Genomic DNA, 15,976 nt, shown 5'->3' with positions numbered 1-15,976 from the left:
ATCCTTTGGCAGCAATGGTGCACCCAAGTAAATACACTCTCAGGCTTTCCTTGAGGAAAAAACTAGTACTAGTGATAAAGAACCTGCCTGCCAATACAAGAGACATAAGAGACCTGGGTTCAATTCCTGGGTCGGTAAGATCTCCTGAAGGAGGACATGGCAACTCACTCCACTACTCTTGTCTGGAAAATCCCATGGACAGAGGAGCCTGGTAGGCTTCAGTTCATGGGATCTCAAAGTCGGGCATGACTGAAGTGACTTAGCACACAAGCACAGCACAGGTGTGCAGAGCTCCCTTTTGCCACAATGCTCATCACTTGAGCTTCACTAATTACCTAAGCAGGGAAAAGCCCAGTGTCTGAGAATTAGGATTCCTTTTGTTTCTTACCTTAAGATCATAGTGTTATCGTGTCCCCAGTTGTGTGACTAATTTGACATCTGACTTGCTGGTTGAATATTAACACAGCTCTTTGCTTTCACTGGAGTGCTTATTATGTATGTAGCATCACATACTTTTAAAAGGAAATCCTTATCTAAAATATTAAATATGCCTGTGAGAAATGCTTATGTAAGCTTTCTGTAAAGATAGAATTATTTTTGTAAGAATTCACTAATTTAAATTTGATGTTTATTGCACTGATCTAAGAAACTGAAATCTATTACCTGTTTACCTTCTGAATTAGTGGACTATGGGGGCTTTAAGGAAGAAGGAAGAAATTCTATGATACATTCATATAGTTTGGTGACCTAAGGCAAATGCCTATTGATGGAATTAGGAATTTGAGCAGCTTCCAGAGCTAAAATAACAGTGATGTGTCAGCTGAAGGAGAAAAAAATATACTTGATAGGGTTTTTATTTCAGAAATTATCTCCATTCTATTTAGTACTGTGAGTTCAAGAGATGTGAAGAGGGGTATTTTAATTTTTATATGCATAGCAGGTACCCATTTATGTCATTCATAAAATATTAATTTAAATGATTATTTTCAATTACAAATGCTTTGTGTTTCTATAAAACAGTAAGAAATGACTTGCTCATTTAGATTATCTCAAGTTAAAATATAATTTGTATTTTCTTGCAATTCAATTAGTTAAAAGATTGTCCACTTGCAACTTAATATGATATTTCATACTCTTTAAACCTGCTTCGGCATGGAAGTAGCTACTTTACATGGAAGTGAATTTCCATGTAAATTTACCATTTACAAGGAAATGGTAAATGATCTCTCTTGTTCCCTATTAATTCATGCTGTTATCAAAGAATACCTCAATTTTAGATTATGGGACACAATGTAAATAGTAAAATTTGAAGATAGAACAGAAGATCAATTACTTTTTATAATATTTTTTCTTCTGAGCTCTTATGAGAATTTGTAACTGAGTTAGGAAACTCTAAAATGAAACTATAGTTTACACCTGATTTTTTTCCCCCATGTGATTTCTATTTAGTAAAAGGAATAGTGATTTTTATATTCTTTAGAAATTTATCTTGTAGATACAATGAACTTTTATAGAGTTCATTATACACACACATATATACACACATTCTATATCCTATATATGAATTTATATATAAGTTATAGAATAAAATGGGCTTCCCTGGTGGCTTAGACAGTAAAGAATCTGCCTGCAGTGCGAGAGACCTGGGTTTGATTGGAAAGATCCCGTGGAGAAGGGAATGGCTACCCACCCCAATATTCTTGCCTGGAGAATTCCGTGGACAGGCTACAGTTCATGGGGTTGCAAAGTCAGACACAACTGAGTGACTATCACACAGGCATAGAGTAAAATGCTTAAAATCTTTTTAAACTGCCTGTCATGCTTTAGCATTATTGAAGGAGAGGCAGAGATCTTGTGCTGAGTGATGTTTCTTTATTTCAGTTCTACCTGTAGGTACCATCCTTTTTGGCATCACAAGATCTCTGTTGATAGTCGACATCCTTGTTAACTCTTCACAAACTTTGCACAACAAAATGTTGGATTCTATTTTGAGAGCTCCAGTATTGTTCTTTGATAGAAATCCAATAGGTAAGTCAGACATCAACTTTCTTAATAAATATGTCTTGTTAACATGCTTAGTGCCTGATTACATTTGGTATTTGAAAATGGAGGAGATGCTTGGAAGAAAATTATGGTGCATATTGATTCATTTTCTATAAAATGCTCTACTGATATTTTTCTTCTACCAGAGAAAATCTCAATATAGAAGCATATAAACTTTTATTCTAGTTTATGTGTGTGTGGAAAGATAAAAGCACACTAATGGTGCACAATTATTTAGGAATCCATTTGTTGTGTGGCACATGAAACACCCTACTTTCAATGCTGACGTGTTTTGTTGCTGCTGCTGCTGCTGCTGCCGCCAAATCGCTTCAGTCATAGTTACTTAATCGTTGGTTGTGTTATATAACATTAAACCAGGTTGTCTTCTAAGAAGAACCTTCTTGCAATGAATCATTGTGTATTTTCTTTCCTTCATTTCCCATCCATTTGTGAGATCATGGAACTCTGGCATGTGCCCATACATTGAGGTTTACCTAAAATAGAAGTGAAAACTTAATTAAAATTCCAAATTGGTGACATGTAAACATCCTCTTCAATGAAATTAATGGTATAGCTTACAGTGGACTTTTGGTGACATATAAGAGGTTTTGTGGTATGTAGCAGGTATATCTTCAGTAGTAAGTTTTTCGATATGAGTTTCTCTGGAGATTTCCCAGTGGTTGCTTGTTCTACTGAGAGGCCTTTGACCTGTCTTAATTCTAAATGTAGCCTCCTAACCTAGGTTTCTATGAAGAGTTAGTTCATCAGTGTACGTGCCCTTCTGTTCAGTTGGTTTGACTTTTGTTTAGGTCCAGGTTTAAGGCAGGGAGGTGGTCTGGAGGGAAGACAGAAGTAGCCTTGGTCTGGCCATCAAATAGTTGTGTGACAAAAGCCTATGCAGGTGAATCCTATTGGGCAGGCAAATCTCATGGCAGGATGTTTGCCTTGGTTTAAAAGTATGAACTGTGGAGCCAGTTGTCTGGGTTCAGTCCTGATGCTAGTTACTAATAGTAGTAGCTGGCTCTAATTATGTTAATACTTATGTGCTAGTTAACTTAATTTCTCTGTGTTTCAGTTTTATCTCTAAAATGGGGATGCTATTCACACACTTACTGATATTTCAATATTATGAGCATTAGGCAGGTTAATACAGTCACAGCACTTGGCACAGGGTATTGCCAAATGAACCTTAGTGATGATGACTACATATTATCTGAGCACTTCCACTCCCGTGAAATGGGAATAACCACTGCCTCTTGTGAGAATTAAATGAGACTGCCTGGGGGCAGCATCTTGTGTAGATTTATTCAGCACATGCTATTTGGTATAGGCACTGGGTGGAGCAGAGGATGGTAAACTGCAGAGGCCCACACAGATTTCATCTTTTTATGAAGCCATGGAGAGAATGTGATTGGAGGAATCCATGCTATTATAGCTGTGAAGAAGACAGTGGTTGTTAGCTCCTGGAAACAAAAAACGGTATTTAAAAGCACAGTAATTATACATGAAGAAAAGATAAGGTTAATTTAAAGGTTCTTGAGACAGAGTTGTTACTTATCCCCACTGGATACCAACCTTCAGTGGGTCCTTTGCCTGGAATCACAAATGCCACTTACGAATCTGAGTTCTGATCACACAACAGAAACTTTATTCATTGACTGAGGAATAGAGAAGGTAAAGCTCATGCTCTAAAAGCGTCTCCACGAGGTGGGGGGAGAGTAACAACTTTAGGGGTAGGAGGCAGGTATAGCACTAGGGCTTTAGGAAAGGGGTAGAGATTTCCACAACAGCCAGGGTAGCTGGGGCATGTGCAGTCTTCTACACTGCTTTGCACCTGGCCAGAACTGTGCCTGGCAGAGTACAAATTCCTTGATGGGCAGAGATCTTAGCATGGTAATGAAGCAAAGGTCACTTTCAGACACCTCCAGTCTCCTCTGTGCAGGCACATTCCTGTTGTCAGGTCAGAGCCTGTCAAGGGGAGTTGACCACTGCATATCTCTCAACGCACACCTGCAAAATATCTCTGTCAAATACCAGGAGCTTTTGATACAAACACAGAGGTAAATCAAGGCACCAGCAGGAGCAGCATCATGTGGGAATTGTTAGAAATCCATAATCTCAGACCTCCCCTAGTGCTTTTGAGAACATACACCTTAAAAAGATTCCTTGGAGATTCATGTACAAATTAAAGTTTGCAATGCATTGTTCTTATAAGTGTTGGGTTATTTATGATCTAACTTCACTCAGATCCACAGAAACCTTCTACCAACAGTAGTTTCACTCCCATGCTTACAAATTGAAGATTAGTGTTGGTGGATTCTGTAGTGATCAGAATTAATTTTTCCAACTGTGTCCCCTGATTGACATTTAGTAAGGCAGTCATAGAGTGGGTTCTAGGTCTTACAGTCTCTCTTCAGTAAGAGCAGCTCTTAAAATAAGTCATTTTTTTTAAGATTTGCTTTATGTTTTTGCATAAGAATCCATCTGCAAAGAAGTTTTCCCATCTTAAACAAAGAGTTGGAAAGACTTTTATGACGTTTATTAGTAAATGCCATTTGAGCACTAACACCTGGTATTTTGGGCTTCCTTTATGGCTCAGCTGGTTAAGAATCTGCCTACAATGTGGGAGACTTGAGTTTGATCCCTGGGTTGGGAAGATTCCCTGGAGAAGGGAAAGGCTACCTACTCCAGTATTCTAATCTGGAGAATTCCATAGACTGTATTGTCCACTGGGTCGCAAAGAGTTGGACATAGCTGAGTGACTTTCACTTTTCACTTTCACCTGGTATTTTGTATTTTGTTATACATTGTGTGTGAAATGTGGTCCATGTTTACAAAAGGTGTATAATCTAGATGTGAACTCAAGTCTAATATACATGGAAAGTAGGTAACCACTAACTAGATTATACTATGTTGTGTTCTGAGACTATTCCCAGTCTCCAGGCAGAATCTGGAAGCACCTCAAAACAATCTCTTATCAAGCAAAGTGTCAGAAAAACCGTGCCTTCAGAATTACTTACATCCTGAGAGCATGTGGAGTCTTATTTTAGGCTCTGCTTGGTTGCAGTGTCTCCTCAGTCTTTAGCCCTGAAAGTAAAAATGGAGGTTGGAGATAGTCTGTAAGCAATAGCAAAATGTATTAGCTTAAAGCACAGTATCATAAAGATACTTTAAAACATGGTAGTTGGATAGGGATTTGGAGTGCTTCTAAGATAACCAAAAGAAACCCTAAAGGACATTGCTATGTTCAAAGCAGTTAAATCATTGATGCTTAAGATATCAGATCTGGGTGTTAATGAAAAGATGTTTTTATACTCTGTGTCTTTTAAGATGATCCTATTATATAGCACAGGGAACTATATTCAGTTTTCTGTAATAAACCATAATGGAAATTGAATTTAAAAAATGACTGAAGTTTCTCGTCCACATGAAAAAGGTTCTGCCAAAAGGATTAAAGTAAGTTTTGTAATTTAAAGGACCCTTAGTAATCTGAAATTTTAATTTTATAGAAATCTATTAGGTCCCAAACTAATTTTAGAAAGAAAATCTCTTGTACCTGTGTTGATTGTTTTAGTCAAGGCTTTGGGTTGCTAGGGGACAGAATCTACCCAGGTTAGTTCAGAAGAAGAGGAGAGCTTGATGGAAAGGAAATGGGCATCTCGTGGAGCTGGAGCAATGCTGACTTTCCTATAACTGGAGCTGGGAGCCGGGGTCCTCCTGTGAGCTGGGGTCATTGTCTCAGGATGCGTGCATGTTCCTAAGCCCCTTTGCTTCTCACCTTTGCTGGGTGTGGTTGGTCTGCTCCACTTTCCTGCTTCTCTCCTGGCCTCGTAGCTTTTAGAAGGGAAAATCAGAATGACCTGGTGGCTAGGCATGGTTTAGGTCCCCATGGGCACTTTTAGTTGCTTAGCTGTGGCCAGGTTTGTGAAGAGTTCCTGAGAGGGCAGCACAGTTATTCCAAGTCTGTCCACTAAAGATAAAGGAATTCAAGGGAGTCATAGATCCTTGGGAGCTACCTTTTCCATCAAGAGTCTCAGGGTGGAGAAAAGGGCTAAGGTTGAGATCTGGACTGATGTGGTGGGGACTGAGGACCTTCTTGGTAGGTGAACAGAAGAGAGAGGAGGGACTCCCATCAGAATAAGGATATGGGATCAAGAGTGATAGAAAGGAAGTAAGGTATGTTCCTCTCTTCTGTCCATTCTCTCCTCACTATTCCTAAAAACATAATATATAAGATTTGATGAAGAAGGTGGAGAGATTATTTTGAATGACCAGTTAAGGCCTGTTGGAAATTATGTGATATCAAGAGAAGTCAAAAGTGAATAAAAAGTTTTCACGCTGGGTATTTGGGCAGAGGTCTAAGGCACAGTCTGAGAAGCCAGGTGTAGTTAGCTGTGGATCAACTTCAAAGACTTCTGTTCCATTTAGATGTGTTGAGTTTAAGATGTTCTGTAGGCAGCCAAGTGCCCAAAGAAGAGGTCAGTAGTGGAGATAAGACTTAGGATGCATAAACAAACAGGAAATCATTGTAATAAAAGTAAGTGAAGTTTAGAAAGAGAACTAGAAAAAGAATAAATGGTCACTGTCACTATCCTTCGAGAAAATAAGAGCAAATGACATTGCAATAAATTGGGTGAAAAGTGGGGTTTCCATGCCTACTCTCTCTGTTGGGTGGAGATCCCAGGATGGCTTGACAGTAGTACCCACCCCATGATGAAATACATTGTATCACTGTAAGCAAGGTTGGACACTGTCTCCTCCATCACCTAAAGCAGGGTCTAAAGGATTTGAACATTCTGTTTGTGCAGAACCCTTTCTTCAAATGTCCAGATGGATTTATGGGGCTCTGTTTAGAAGGGGCTGGGCAGTAAGGGAGATGGACAGGGGATCTGGAGCTGGGTGAACTCGGCCTTCACTTCCTCTTATCCCTCATTCTCCAAGGCATTTCTGTCAAGTCTGATGCTTCACGGCATAAAGTTTGGAAATTACTTGCCTGGTGACCTTTCATGTCCCTTGAAGTTCTAAAATCCCAAGAGGATAACAACACTTTGCAAATGTGCACTACTTCATAATTTAGAAGAGGCCTGCATAAAATGATCTGTCTTATCCTCATGTTGTTTTTTTGTTTTTTTTTTTTGTTTGTTTGTTTGTTTTAAATATTATTTTATTAGTTGGAGGCCAATCACTTTACAACATTTCAGTGGGTTTTGTCATACATTGACATGAATCAGCCATATAGTTACATGTATTCCCCATCCCGATCCCCCCTCCCACCTCCCTCCCCACCCGACTCCTCAGGGTCCTCCCAGTGCACCAGGCCCGAGCACTTGACTCATGTATCCCACCTGGGCTGGTGGTCCGTTTCACCATAGATAATTATCCTGGGTATGTTATCATCTCCCTTTTAGAGATAAGGGATTTGTCTCTCAGTGGAAGTTGGGCGAGTTACCCAAGGCCTCTTGCTGCTGATGGCCAGAGAAGGACCAGTACTTGGTGGTTTTTCCACTGATGGTTTCCTAATTCTGTTCCTCCTTCTGTCTCATGACATTCATTGAGCAGCTCCCATATTGATGACCTATTCTAATAACAAAGATGAAGAAAGTGTGGAGCTGCTAGACTTCTATACCTCCTGCTCCTGTCCTTAGGCTAGTCTAAGCTGACTTAGTTTGTGTCAGATGATGCAGGAAGTCGAGGCTGGCCCACCTCCCTTAATGACTCCTCCATGCACACAGGGGTCCTTTTCAGTCTGGCTACTATCTTCAGGCTCCACCAAACACCATCTCCATTGGACCAATTTTTCCCCACCCCCTTGCATGGTACTTAGAAGGTTTATTTTCTTTGCCTCTTTGGAGGGACTCTGCCCTTTTCTTCAATAGGCTGCTTGGATGTAGATCCCACTTCTTACCAGGACAGAGGGTCTTTTTATAGTCCTCCCACCCCTCCACATTCCACTGGACTCAGACCCTAGCCTTGACCCAGCTGTCTGACTCTCTGCAGGTGTGTCAAACCAATGGCCTATTCTTATCAAAAGAATTAGGTCCTAGAACCATTTGTGAAGCTAGCCATGGGCACATGTACGGGATTTCAGAAGATTGAAGAATTCACAAAACACATCTGTTCTTACTTACCCTCAAGGTCAGGTATGGTGTGGCTTGAAGTGGGGTGCTCTTTTGCTGGTGCCTAATACTACTTCTGTGGTCAAGAATGGTGCTCAAAATGACACACACTGCATAGTGGATGAACCTCAAATACATTATGCTAGATGAAAAAAAGCTATACCCAGAGACCACAGATTGTATGATCCCATTTATATATTGTGTCCTGAAGAGGGAAATTTATAGAGAAAGTAGGTTAGCGGTCGTCTGAGGCTGAGATGGGGGCATAAATATGTGTTAAAATATTGCTTAACACATTAAAAAATGCATTAAAATGTGTTCCCTCACCCCTTTTCCCTTTCACTCCCTTCTTTTCCTTCCCTCTCTTTCCCCCAGTCTTTTTCTTGTTCTCCCCTCTCTACTTTAGCTTTTTACACAAGTAATACACTGATTTTTGGTGCTTTTTGCATCACTCAGTAAAGTTATTAAAATTCATTGTACACTTGAAATGGGTGAATTTTATGAGATATAAAATGTACCTCAATAAAAATATACTTTCACATTTTATGATATATAATTACACCTATAATTTTTTTTTTAAAGGCCCAGACTAGGGAACATGGGAATTTCTAGCTTTTAAATGATAGTTTGTTTATAAGTCAGTGAGGCTTCCTAGGTGTGGGTTACATGTCAGAAATCTAGAGGTGACTGACTTCAGCTTAGATCATAAGTTCAGTTTTTAAAATATGATCACTTAATAGATCTGTTTTTGAGAAGTAGTTCAGTGTGATCTTTCATGATGTTCTGTGTTGTGGACAAGATAGAAAATTGTGAATCAGAGCAGTTAGGAGAAGCCTGATTGGTTCTGGGGTACCATGGACTTCAAAAGCAGGGTACCTCCCTGCCCTCTCCTCCCTACATTCCCCTCTCCATCCCTCCTTCCCTCATTCCTTCTCCCTTTCACCCTCTTCTTCCCCTTCCCCTTCTTTTCCCCAGTCTTTCGCTTGCTTTCTGCTCCCTATTTTACCTTTTACACAAGTAATACACAGTTAGTGTAGAAAGGTAAGATTATACAGAAAAAAAAATTGTACATAATACATTATAGACTTGTTTCAGACTTGTTTGGGTTGTTTTCTACTTATGACCTGACAAATATACCACATTCAACTCATTGATGCACTTATTGATCCTGAGGACACATTTCCAGAGGCGAAATTTCTGGGTCAGAAGGGCTGTGGCTGTTAGAGTTGTTTGCACATATTGCTCAGTTGTTTCCCCAAATCTACCTGTGCAATGCAGATGGGAGCCATGTGGAGTTTCATTATATACATGTCCCAAATGTGATCTGGCCTCCAGAATTTACCATCATTGTTGGCTTTATGGTTGACTATATCATGTGCAGGATGGGAGAGGTGGTGATACCAGTTTATCCTGATGCCTGTGGTGTTGATGTTATTGGACACAAGGTGGCATTAGATGAGACTGGCCATCGGGGTCTGGTCAAGAAGCAGCAGCCAACATAGGATACCGTGCCTGATTAGGGATCACTTAGGCACCAAGGAGTAGTTGCTGGACAGGAGATGATTCACTTTCTTCAAGGAGTTGAAAAGTTGTCATATCGAGAGAAACTAGATTCACTTTGTGTGGATATGTGGGCAGAATAAGTAGCAGGGGATGGATGTTCCAGGAAAGCAGGATTTGGTTTAATGTGAGAAAGCCCTGTCTAACAGAACAGTCTGAAATGGATTGGGTTTCCCCTGTTCATGTGAATCCTCCTTTTTTTCTATATCCTTGGAGATCCTCCAGCAGCAGTCACGTGTCACTGGCTGAAGAGTCATGGTATGTGTGTGAAGAGAATTCATCATCAGAATTTCACTTGGAGACTTCTGAGAAAATTTTAATAATAGTAATAAGGGCGTGAACTTTAAATCACAGCTTCGATTATCCCAGAGGAAATATTCTGCAAACACCATGCATTCTCTTAATGTTTCTTAGTGCAAAGAAGTAACTGCTGAACTTTCTGATCTCACATTTTCTGTAGTCAGTTCATTGATGAATAAGATTTTAGTTTTTTGATAATGTTTGACATTCTATTCAGCTTTTGTAGTCACTGTGTTGGGAGATGGTTTTTTCATTGTTTTTGTTTCCCTTGTATTTTACACTATTTGTCAACCTTGGGTCTCTTCAGACTCACACATCTGGTGAAAGTTGTAAAGCGATGGTTGTGATATACTGTTCATCTCTGAGTAGTCTTTTCAACCTAAAAAAATTCCAATTTTGATTTCAACACTTTCTAACTCAAATCATACTTGCATTGTTTCTGAATCTTGCTATGTTAAAAAGTTGCACTTTTCCATCAAAGAAATTACAAGCATTTAAACTATGCCTTTAACATTTTCTGACATATATTTTCCTTATTTCAATATTGTTACTTTGAGAAGTTAAAAAAATGACTGGGGTATGTGTTGCCACAAGGATCCATAAGAATATGTGGAAAAATTGCCCACTTGATTTTAATGTTCCTAAAGCAGAACCCTACCTCTTGACCCTCAAAATGTGGTCTAGAAACTAGCAGAAAGGGCATCACCTGGCAGCTTGGAGGAAATACAGACTCTCTAGCTCCCCCTGAACTCCTGAATCAGAATCTGCATTTTTACTAAGAGGACCCTCCTGTATTGACTGGTAGATTTCTCCAGGTGATGTAGTGTTGCAAAACTGGGGGTCAAAGTCACCATCTCACCTTGGTGGTTGGGTACTTGTTAAGCCCCTGGCATCATGACTGGGTTCTTTCACTTGCATGAGCCCTTTTAATCCTGAAAACCATCCTCTAAAGCAGTCATTCTTAGAGGCTCAGAAAAGTTGTCACCCAGTCTGCCTAAGATATTACTAAAAGACAGTTTCTGGTATCTGTATTTCCTAAGCCTGAGACAAGCAAGTTGTGGCCTAGCCTGTGATGGCTAGGCCAACGGGAAGCCTACAGCAGTTCCAGATCCTGGCATGGGTACACCGTGTACTTCTGGTGAGCCAGGTGCCTTGTAGAGGATAGCAGAGCCGTCTCATCCAAGCAGCAGAAACTCAGCCCTGTTTCTTTTCATTCATGGTCTATTTGTGGCTTGACCTGAAGCACTTGGGAGGAAGTCACTTGTGACCAAGGTCAGGAAGAGCAGGTAGAGGTCCCATGTCTCACCTGAAGGCTGGCTCCCTGAAGCCTCAATTACAAGTGAAATTCAGGGGCCTAGATAATATATTTCTCAAGAGTTGCTACACCGAAATAGGCTATGCATTTGTGTATGTGTGTTTTGCTTCTATTTCCTTAAATTTAATCATTAAAAAGACCATTGTGGACTAGGGGGGGAAAAAAAGCACAACCTAAGCTTTGAGAATTATATTTTATTCAGTGGAAAAAACTGAGGACTTAAGCCTGGGACACACCATCTCAGATAACTCTGAGAGGCTTCCCCAACGAGGCAAGGTGGGGAAGCAAGATATACAGTAGTTTTTGCAACAAAGACCAGGTAGTTGGAACATCAAAAGATTAGTGTTAATAAAAGAAGAGATGATCCCTCAAGTTTAGCACTTTTTCTGTGTATGAGAAAATGCAAGAGTGTGGGCTTACAGAAATCATCCCTTTGATGTGCACCTCAGCTACTGGATTTCCCTGGTGGCTCAGATAGTAAAGAGTCTGTCTGCATTGTGGGAGACCTGGGTTCGATCCCTGGGTCAGGAAGATCCCCTGGAGGAGGGCATGGCAACCCACTCCAGTATTCTTGCCTGGAAAATCCCATGGACGGAGGAGCCTGGCAGGCTAGAGTTCATGGGATCACAAAGAGTCAGACACAACTAAGTGAATTCACTCAGCTATCTGGGGCCAGTGTCCTGTGTTTCTTCATCCTAAGTTTCCTCAGTTCAGTTCAGTCGCTCAGTTGTGTCCGACTCTTTGTGACCCCATGGACTGCAGCACGCCAGGCCTCCCTGTCCATCATCAAACATGAGTTTGATGAGTTTACTAAATCTCATGTCCATTGAGTCAGTGATGCCATCCAACCATCTCATCCTCTATCTTCCCCTTCTCCTCCCGTCTTCAATCCTTTCCAGCATTATGGTCTTTTCAAATGAGTCAGTTCTTTGCATCAGGTGCCAAAGTATTGGGGTTTCAGCTTCAACATCAGTCCTTCCAAAGAACACCCAGGACTGATCTCCTTTAGGATGGACTGATTGGATCTCCTTGCAGCCCAAGGGACTCTCGAGAGTCTTCTCCAACACCACACCTCAAAAGCATCAATTTTTTGGCACTCAGCTTTCTTCACAGTCCAACTCTCACATCCATACATAACTTCTGGAAAAACCATAGCCTTGACTAGACAAACCTTGCCAGCAAAGTAATACCTCTGCTTTTTAATATGCTGTCTAGGTTGGTCGTAACTTTTCTTCCAAGGAGTAAGCATCTTTTAATTTCATGGCTGCAGTCACCATCTGGAATGATTTTGGAGCCCCCCAAAATAAAGTCTGTCACTGTTTCCACTGTTTCCCCATTTATTTGCCATGAATTGATGGGACCAGATGCCATGATCTTAGTTTTCTGAATGTTGAGCTTTAAACCAACTTTTTCACTCTCTTCTTTCACTTTCATCAAGAGGCTTTTTAATTCTTCTTCACTTTCTGCCATCAGTGTGGTGTCATCTATATATCTGAGGTTATTGATATTTCTCCTGGCAATCTTGATTCCAGCTTGTGCTTCATCTAGCCTAGTGTTTCTCATGATGTACTCTGCATATAAGTTAAATAAGATTCCTCAGGGTGCACCACTGGAGGGTGACTGCAGTGGCTGATGCTTATAACATCCTTTGTTTACTGATATGACAGGTAACATCTTTAGTTCACACTAGGTATTTATTAGAAATTAGTTCTCAAGAGAACATTCAAATCCCCTTGACATATAACTTTGTTTAAATGTACCATACATGAGCCCTATTTGTGCCTACAAAATAGCAATAATCAGAGTGTCCTTCAATGTTTTCTAAGAGTAATGGTCAGAGAAAGAAATGGGCTTTAGAAATGTTTAAGTTTTAGGAAACATAATAACTGAAATAAAATCCCCTAAAAATAGCTAAGTCATCGATTTGCCACTTTACTTTGAATTTAGCACAATATCCCAAAGAATACTCTCAGTTTTTATAACCTTCCCTTTAAGGGTTGTTAGAAAAATAAAATATATTGGTTATAATATCAATATAAAATAATCTAAGTTCCTAGAAATTATCCAATTGGAAAAAGAATGATTTGCTTTTGTCATAGCAATGGTACACTGAATTTTATTTTAATTTCTCAAATGACATATAAGACCACTCCAGACATTAAGTTACTCCAGACATTATTACATATAAGTTTATAATAATTGCAATGCTCCAACTTACTGGCAAATACAAGAGTAAGTTCATAGAAAAAAAAAAAAAATAGTTCTCATTTTCCAAACTTGCAGCCTTTAGGATACCGTGTTTATGTGGATTTTGAGAAGGAAAATAAATTCAATGGTGATAAGTGACTTTGACTCGTTAAGTAATATTTCTGTTTTCCTGCCTACATCTTTTTGGTCTTCTTGGATGCTTATGCTCAAGTCTATGTTTGTCAGACATGCTGCGCCTCTGAAAATAACAACTTAACTACCCGACTGGTAAACTCACAACTTGGAAATGGCAATAATCAGCAGTTTTCCAAACTGTGAGGTGCTGTGTACCATCTTGAGGGAAAAAAATCACACAGATGTTATAATTATGTTTATTTAAAAAAGTGTGATGACTCAGTTGGTAAAGAATCCACCTGCAATGCAGGAGACCCAGGTTTGATTCCTGGGTTGGGAAGATACACTGGAGAAGGGAAAGGCTACCTACTCCAGTATTCTGGCCTGGAGAATTCCATGGAATGTATAGTCCATGGGATCTCAAAGAGTCAGATATGAGTGACTTTCACTTTCACTTTCAAAAAAGTATTACTTAGCAAAGTTAATTTTGATAACTAAAGCAAAATTAGTGTAACAATTAAGGTTAATTGAAGTATTTTGCAACTGTTTATTTACCAACTTAGCACTTGGAATGAGTCTTAGATGGGATGGATCTAAAAGGAGGAAGCATTCTGAAACCCACTAACCCTTCCCAGTACTGACTCAAGATTCCCCTCATTTGTTTAAAAATCAGGGCTCAGTTTCAGCTCCCCACTCACAGTCATTTTTTGTTTCTCTATAGATATCATTATATTTTCTCTCTCTCTTTTTTAAACTACTGACATTGGCTTATTTCATATGAATCAATGTAAAAATAATCAAAGTTCCTAGAAATCAAATACTTATATGTTAAAAAATATTGTTTTGATATGTTCATGAATTGTTTCTCTTAAAGGGCCCATTTGGGGAAATGAATAATTTCTCATGTCCTGTTCATGCAGGGAGAATTTTAAATCGTTTCTTCAAAGACATTGGGCATGTGGATGACTTGCTGCCCCAGATATTTCAAGACTTCATCCAGGTAAGGTAACAGTCTTGTCAGCATTCTCAAAGGGATAAACAGTGTTTGTTTTTCACCGCTTTTTCACAGGGGATGAGGGTGGGTATTTTAACCTGGCGATGTGTTCTGTTGTCTTAAGTTAAAAAAAGGCCGTGTTTGTAAGAGAAAGGTATGACTGTGGTTGGGAGGCTGAATTAACATGAGTAATACCTGGTGCAGCCTCTGGTGGTTCAGTCAGTGAAAAATCTGCCTACAATGCAGAAGATCTAGGTTGGATCCCTGGGTCAAGAAGATTCTCTGGATTCAAGAAGATTCCCTGGAGAAGGAAATGGCAATCTACTCCAGTATTCTTGTCTGGGAAATCCTATGGACAGAGGACAGAGGAGCCTGACAGGCAACAGTCCTTGGGGTTGCACAGAGTCAGACATGACCTAGCAACTAAACCACCACCACAGTATCTGGTGCAGGAGTGACTACACACACATCAAGGATGGTTCAAAGCAGTGACACGCTTAAGTGGTTCTCCCTCTGCCTTCCAGGTGTCTGGCATGGATTCCATTTACTAAGCACATTTTGTAATACAGAAACAATCATCTCACATGGAAAGCTAGCCTAGATTAAACTATGTGTTATATGACCACAAAGAACAAATATTTACTGAATGATTTTTTTAATTTTTTTTTTTTTGTTCTTGTTTATCTGTTTTGTTTTTTGGACAGAGCCAGGTGTGGTTACTTACAAGGAAAAGATTAGTAATAATAAGGTGAAAATAATAGTTGAATAAGGACAATAGAGAGCAGCTATGCAGGGCTTCCCTGGTGGCTCAGAGAGTAAAACATTTGCCTGCAATGCAGGAGACCCGGTTCAACCCCTGGGTTGGGAAGATACCCTGGAGAAGGAAATGGCAATGCACTCCAGTATCCTTGTCTGGAAAATTCCATGGACGGAGGAGCCTGGTAGGCTACAGTCCATGGGGTTGCAATAGAGTCGGACACGACTGAGTGACTTCACTTTCACTTTCGTGGAAGATGCAAAGCCTTTAAGCCAGTAATTTGAGTGCAGGATCAAAGTCATCTCAGAAAATGCCTTTTTTGTTTTTGTAGGCAGTTATTCTTCTCATGTGTTGATTGCTCTGTCTTACAGTGTCTTTAGGAAAAAAGAAATAATCACAAAAATGTCTTGTAACCAGACTTTATTTTATCTGTGAACTTGAGGTTCGAAAGAATGATGTAGCATCACCTCAGCTCTCATCTCTTCATTCAATATCGTTGCTCATGTTGGCTTTTTCTTCTGTTGTTTAATTCTGTCTGCTTTTCAGTTATACAGGTTCTGGGGACTTTC

At 39.8% G+C, this 15,976-nt stretch overlaps 1 protein-coding gene across 1 annotated transcript in view; it reads left to right on the top strand.

The window, feature by feature from the left end:
* Positions 1-15,976, top strand: part of LOC136144155 (ATP-binding cassette sub-family C member 4-like) — a 143,314-nt gene that overhangs the window by 75,675 nt on the left and 51,663 nt on the right. The window contains 2 exon segments of the mRNA XM_065901813.1: positions 1,882-2,028; positions 14,577-14,656. Coding sequence (XP_065757885.1) covers positions 1,882-2,028; positions 14,577-14,656 — 227 coding nt within the window.

The sequence above is a fragment of the Muntiacus reevesi genome, chromosome 11 (genome assembly GCF_963930625.1).
Source record: "Muntiacus reevesi chromosome 11, mMunRee1.1, whole genome shotgun sequence".
In the NCBI taxonomy this organism is placed as follows: Eukaryota; Metazoa; Chordata; class Mammalia; order Artiodactyla; family Cervidae; genus Muntiacus; species Muntiacus reevesi.
Note: the sequence above shows the minus strand (reverse complement) of the source record. Positions and strands in the feature narration are given on the sequence as shown.